We start from the raw sequence: 6,625 nt of genomic DNA, 5'->3' as shown, positions 1-6,625 counted from the left end.
CAATCAATGGCTCCGCTTCCTGCCATGGCCCGGTAAGACCACTCCCAGTGTGTGTGTGCATATGTGTGTTCAGCTCTTGTTTTCATGGTTTATGAGTACTTCTAACCCTCCCCCCCCCCCTCCCTCCCCAGGGGCCCCACCAGTGTGCGGAGTGTCTCCACCTGCAGGACGGGGGAGTGTGTGTGTCGCGCTGCCCCAGCGGGGTGAAAGAGGAGCAGGGCACCGTCTGGAAGTACAGCAATGCCAGCGGGCACTGTCTGTCCTGCAACACCAACTGCACGCTCTCGTAAGGAGGACCGCCCTCACACACACACACCACACACACACTGGCAAACAACCACACACTGGCACACACGCTAACACACACACACAAGCACACAGACATGCAAACGTACAAATGCAAACACACAGACAGAAACACAAGCAGTCACAGACTTATGCAAACACAAGCACACACACAGATACACACACACACATACCATATTGTCCACACCCCTGGGTGTGAGAGCAGAGCTTCATGCTAACTGGCCTGTCGTCGTGTCTCCCAGGTGCACGGAGATGGACGAGAGAGGCTGTCCAGTTCACTCCCAGACAGGGTGAGATATGTCTGAAGCTTCAGCTCAGCAGGAACACACATCTTCACTGGGGCTTTAGTTGGGTGTGCTTTGCCTTCGGCAAGGGCACAACGTTTGTTCTCTCATATATTATTATTATTTTTATTCTTTTACCACCCCTAAGGATCTGTCAATATTTGGACTACATAGACAACGTTGATGTCAAAAGTTTCGTCTTGCTAGCGATTGAGTTGCTTGTATTTTTATTTACGTTCCATTGCATGGTTTAAGTTGAAATTATGTTTTTGTGGCAAAGAGTGCCTTTGTCAACAAAAGGTACTAGCCTACGTCATAACGTCAGCACACGTTAGCAACGACGCATGGATACAACGTGCATAGATGTGCTGTTGCACAGGAGTATCGTATCGTGCCGTGGTGTACTAGCAGCACATGTAGGTTACATTTAAGCAAATCAAAACTTGCATGTACAGTAAGTTATGTCACATTAAATAATGTATTTAAACTCAAGCTTGTGTGGTGCGTCGCTGTCTTCAATGCCACAGCCTAAACTTGATGTCAAAAGAAACGTTTTTCATTTCCGGCGCAGTCAAACAATCCCCTTAAGTTTGGCTAGCAACAGCAGCTAGGCTAGCTTGCTCGTAGCACAATTTACTGAGGTCAGCTTCTCCACCGTGCAGGGCTCTAGTCTGAGATCAAATGGTCGTGATGCCATCCAGCTAATAGTAATACTGCCGGTGAGAACGTTGTTACTTAGAAAGGCTTGTTTCAAGGGGGTTCAGCTTGTTTCAAAGGTGGTTCTTAATGAATGAATGCAATATGAGTGGGCTAAATGCTTGAAAATATCACTACTGTAGAAGGGAAAAACTTGAGGTGACGTTTTAGTCATATAGGTTAGGTTCATTCTACATTTACAGTACATTTAGTCATTTTAACAGACGCCCGTATCCAGAGCGACTTACAGTAAGTACAGGGAAATGCTACACTTCACTTTTTGTATATTGAATTGTACATGAGAAGCAACAAATGTAGGCTATGCTTTTAAATCTATGCGATCTTCATAAATAATAAGTAGGCATTTTTATATAAAATATACAGAAATGTCAGTTGTAAAAATAGCAGTTAATAAACGGACCCATCTGCAAGCAAGCACACCCTACAATTTCCCCAGAAATTTAACCCTCTCCAGTTCACCTTTACTGCCCCCCTTAGGGGCAATTTGTTCTGCAGCATGGAAGTTAACCACCACATACAGACCAGGCACACAGATGAAATACAGACTTCAAAGAAGTAAAGCTCAGATGGATGTGTGGTTGTCTCTCTGCAGACCAGGGACGTCCATCGCGGCGGCGGTGGGCGGAGTCATTCTGTTCCTGATCCTATTGGCTCTGCTGGTGTTCTACCTGCGCAGGCAGAAGAAGCTGCGCAGGAAGGAGACTATGAGGAGGATCCTGCAGGAGCATGAGGTCAGGGGAAATGTAGTTCTGTATCCTTTCAGATCAGTTGGTTGTAGTTCACATAGTGAGAGGTCGCCTGCTATGGTAACTTTCCTCCTGATTCACCCTCAGGAAGTAACAGGGTTGAGTTCAACTAAAATGGATATGTCATTTTTTTCTTTTTTATAAATAAAAATGAAGGAAATTTGGATTCTTTCAGTAAGCATCATGGGAATTGTAGTTCTGACAGAGGGGCCCTCAGAATCAGAATTCGGTTTATTCGCCATGTATGTTATACAAACACAGAATTTACTGTGGCAGGGAGGTGCAAAACGATAAACATATACGAATCTTAAATTACTGGTGTGTGTGTGTGCAGCTGGTGGAGCCTCTAACTCCCAGCGGGGCCGTGCCCAACCAGGCCCAGATGAGGATCCTGAAGGAGACCGAGCTGAAGAAGCTGAGAGTGCTCGGGTCCGGAGCCTTCGGCACCGTCTACAAGGTCTGCTGCTAATGCTAGTGATGCTAGTGGTGCTAGTGATGCTAGTGCTGCTAGTGGTGCTAGTGATGCTAGTGATGCTAATGATGCTAGTGATGCTAGTGCTGCTAGTGGTGCTAGTGATGCTAGTGCTGCTAGTGCTGCTAGCGGTGCTAGTGATGCTAATGATGCTAGTGCTGCCAGTGCTGCTACTGATGCTAGTGCTGGTAGTGGTGCTAGTGCTGCTAGTGCTGCTAGTGCTGCTAGTGGTGCTAGTGGTGCTAGTGGTGCTAGTGGTGCTAGTGATGTTAATGCTGCTAGTGATGCTAGTGGTGCTAGTGATGCTAATGATGCTAGTGATGCTAGTGCTGACCCCGAGCGTTGCTGTGGTTACAGGGGGTGTGGGCTCCTGATGGGGAGAGTTTAAAGATCCCGGTGGCCATCAAGGTTTTGCGTGAGAACACTTCTCCTAAAGCCAACAAGGAGATCCTGGATGTGAGTATGTGTGTGTGTGTGACAGAGAGCAAGTACACTCCTCCTAAGAGATCCTGGATGTGACATCCGGTCCCCAGATGTCAGGGTCAGGGGTCAGGGGTCAGGGTTAGGCAGGTCACGTTCCAGACAGCAGACAGAAGGATGATGTCAACCTTTTTTTTTGTCTCGTACACACTGCCTCAAACACACACACACTGCCTCAAACACACACACACACTCCCTCACACACACACACACTGCCTCACGCACACACACACTGCCTCAAACGTACACACACACCTCCACACCCCCCCCACACACACTCACAGGAGGCGTATGTGATGGCGGGCGTGGCCAGCCCGTACGTGTGTCGTCTGCTGGGGATCTGCTTGACCTCCACGGTGCAGCTGGTCACCCAGCTGATGCCCTACGGCTGCCTGCTGGACTACGTCAGGGAGAACCAGGAGCGCATCGGCTCCCAGTGCCTCCTCAACTGGTGCATCCAGATCGCCAAGGTGAGACTGGGAGAGAGGCCACCTGGACACACTGCTGCTGCTGCTCGCGAAGCCCTTTTAGTACATCAACTGTCTGTGTATGTGTGTGTGTGTCTGTGTGTGTATGTCTGTCTGTGTATGTCTGTGTGTGTGTGTGCGTGTAGGGGATGAGCTATTTAGAGGACGTCCGTCTGGTGCACCGTGACCTGGCAGCGCGGAACGTCCTGGTGAAGAACCAGAACCACGTGAAGATCACAGACTTCGGTCTGGCCCGCCTGCTGGACGTAGACGAGACCGAGTACCACGCCGACGGGGGCAAAGTACGACCCTCATCCTCCCCTGTGTGTGTGTGTGTGTGTGTGCGTGCGTGCGTGTGTGTGTGCGTGTGTGTGTGTGTCAGGTACGACCCCTCATCCTCCCCTGTGTGTGTGTGGCAGAGAGACATGCCTGATGTGGGACTGTGTGTGATGTGGGACTGTGTGTGATGTGGGACTGTGTGTGATGTGGGACTGTGTGTGATGTGGGACTGTGTGTGATGTGGGACTGTGTGTGATGTGGGACTGTGTGTGATGTGGGACTGTGTGTGATGTGGGACTGTGTGTGATGTGGGACTGTGTGTGTAAGTGGGACTGTGTGTGTAAGTGGGACTGTGTGTGTAAGTGGGACTGTGTGTGTAAGTGTGCAGGGAGTGTAAACTGTTGTCGCTGCCCTCTCAGGTCCCCATCAAGTGGATGGCACTGGAGTCCATCCTCCACAGGAAGTTCACCCACCAGAGTGACGTGTGGAGCTACGGTTGGTAGCAATGCTCACCTGAGTAACTAGGTCTGCCAGTCTCTGACTGTGTGTACCTATGTTTAAGACTGTTTAAGGGTGTGTAAGATGACTGTATAGGAGTGTGTAAGAGTGTGTACGAGTGTGTAAGAGTGTGTAAGAGTGTGTACGAGTGTGTAGGTGTGTGTACGAGTGTGTAGGGGTGTGTGTATGTGTGTGCACGGGTGTGTGACGGTGTCCACCTGCGTCCACCTGCGTCTCCAGGGGTGACGGTGTGGGAGCTGATGACGTTCGGGGCGAAGCCGTATGACCAGATCCCGGCGCGGGACATCCCCGAGCTGCTGGAGGGAGGAGACCGCCTGCCACAGCCGCTCGTCTGCACCATCGACGTCTACATGATCATGGTCAAGTGTGAGTGCTTCACTGCTGCTGGAGGACAACTGGATGGCTGTGATGGTTACGTGTTGTCATGGTTACATGTTGTGATCCGGCAGGCTGGATGATTGAGCCAGACAACAGACCGAGGTTCAGGGTTCTGGTGTCAGAGTTCAGCGCCATGGCCCGTGACCCCTCCCGCTACGTGTTCATCCAGGTGTGTGTGTGTGTGTTTCTGTGTGTGTCTCTGTGTGTGTGTGACAAACCTGGGTAGATATAAGAAAGTTCTAAGAATGTTCCCTCCTTCATTCCCTCCCCCTCTCTCCCTCATCCCTCCCTCCCCCTCCAGAACGACGAGCAGATGAGCCTGTCGTCCCCGGTGGAGAGCCAGTTCTTCCGGATGCTTCTGGAGGAGGAGGGTCCTCACATGAGGGATCTCCTGGACGCTGAGGAGTACCTGGTGCCGCAGCCCAACTTCTTCAGAGCGCAGGGAGACGCGGCCTCCAGACACCCCTCTCACAGGGTCTGTCTCCTCTGTCCTCATCTCTCTCCTCTTATGTCCTCTCTCCTCTCTCTCCTCTTTCTCTCCTTTTCTCTTTTCTCCTCGCTCTCTCCTCTCAGGTCAACAACCAGCCTTTCTTACCCCCGCAGACTGAATGAAGTGTAACGTTCTGGTGTGCTTGCTATTCCCAGAGCGCAGACCAGAGCCTGGAAGGAGAGGGGCCCCTGGCCACTGGCCCTAAGGGCATGTACTCCTCCCTGGGGACCCTGGGGACCCTGGGGACCCTGGGGACCCTGGGGACCCTGGGGCGCAGCCAGTACCCCACCCTGCCCCTGGGGGGCAGCAGCAGCAACGGCCCCTGGACGCCCCCGTACCCCTCGCTGGCCCGGAGCCCGTCAGCGGGGGGCCACTCAGACTCAGTGTTTCTGGACGGGAGCTGTGAGGATGTCCCGGAGCGCTACTGTAAGGACCCCACGTTCCCCGGCGGCGAGGAGGGGGGCGTGGAGACGGATGGCCCTGCCCACCGCCTGCAGCATCACAACCACACGCTGCCCCGCGGGAGCCAGAGAGCTGGTCACCATGGCAACGCCGCGCCAGGTGAGAAAGCCAGTCACACACACGTCTAGGTACTCTCTCACAAACACACCTAGGTACACACATACAACCTCCAACAAACTCTCCTGCCTCGTTGCCTGTCCCGCCCCCTCCTCCCCCCCAACAGAGTACGTAAACCAGCAGGTGCAGCCCCCCCGGCCAGCCCTCCCGGACCGCCCCAGCACCCTGCCCCGCAGGCCCCAGGACAGGAGGAGGCCCAGCGGCCTGAAGAACCCAGAGTACGGCCTGGCCCCCGGACACAGTGGGGAGCACCCAGAGTACCTGGTCCCTCTCCCCACCTCCCCGGCCTTCGACAACCGCTACTACCTGGACCTGCCAGCCACGGCCTGGGCGGGGGGGGCAGCCAGACACATCAACGGGTTTGTGACGCCCACGGCTGAAAACCCGGAGTACCTGGGCCTGGCGGACACCTGGGGGGGCCACACCTGAGTGAGAGGGGGTCTCAAAGGTGTGGGGGAGAGGGGGAGGGAGGTTGGCCACAGCTGGTGGGATGGGCGGAGTAAGGGATGTGAGAGAGTGTGTGTATGTATGTGTGTTTGTCTTAGTGAGACAGGATGTGTGTGTGTGTGTGTGTGTGTGTGTGTGTGTGTCAGAGCCAGTTAATGAGGGGTATGGCCTCATCGTGGCCTTGGTGGGACATATGTTTACACAGCCTCTGAAACAACACTAGGTACAAATGTACTAGTTGAAAAGTTCTCAAATCCACACGGTACTAACAAGCCTGGCTGGATCTGCAGGAGAACTCAAGTAACACTGGACTGAGCAGATGAGTAAAGAAATCCATCTTTTCAGTGACTTTTTTCTTCTGCAAGTTATCATTAATGCTTCTGGTGGGAAAATATTTTTTTATGGACTTTCATCAATCTCCTGCCGTCGTCTTAAAAAAAAAAAAAATTGACGACGCACCA

At 52.7% G+C, this 6,625-nt stretch overlaps 1 protein-coding gene across 1 annotated transcript in view; it reads left to right on the top strand.

Moving 5' to 3' along the window:
- Positions 1-6,146, top strand: part of erbb2 (erb-b2 receptor tyrosine kinase 2) — a 19,030-nt gene extending 12,884 nt beyond the window's left edge. Inside the window, exons 14-27 of the mRNA XM_067244073.1 lie at positions 1-32; positions 132-286; positions 549-596; positions 1,900-2,038; positions 2,388-2,510; positions 2,883-2,981; positions 3,290-3,475; positions 3,619-3,774; positions 4,171-4,246; positions 4,490-4,636; positions 4,720-4,817; positions 4,950-5,123; positions 5,294-5,699; positions 5,824-6,146. The exon at positions 1-32 is cut by the window's left edge and continues 59 nt beyond it. Of these exons, the coding sequence (XP_067100174.1) occupies positions 1-32; positions 132-286; positions 549-596; positions 1,900-2,038; positions 2,388-2,510; positions 2,883-2,981; positions 3,290-3,475; positions 3,619-3,774; positions 4,171-4,246; positions 4,490-4,636; positions 4,720-4,817; positions 4,950-5,123; positions 5,294-5,699; positions 5,824-6,146 (2,162 nt within the window). The remainder of the gene's footprint in view (positions 33-131; positions 287-548; positions 597-1,899; positions 2,039-2,387; positions 2,511-2,882; positions 2,982-3,289; positions 3,476-3,618; positions 3,775-4,170; positions 4,247-4,489; positions 4,637-4,719; positions 4,818-4,949; positions 5,124-5,293; positions 5,700-5,823) is intronic.
- The last annotated feature ends 479 nt before the right edge of the window (positions 6,147-6,625 follow it).

The sequence above is a fragment of the Osmerus mordax genome, chromosome 10, assembly GCF_038355195.1.
Source record: "Osmerus mordax isolate fOsmMor3 chromosome 10, fOsmMor3.pri, whole genome shotgun sequence".
Lineage (NCBI taxonomy): Eukaryota > Metazoa > Chordata > Actinopteri > Osmeriformes > Osmeridae > Osmerus > Osmerus mordax.
This window is presented reverse-complemented; position numbering and strand designations above follow the sequence as displayed.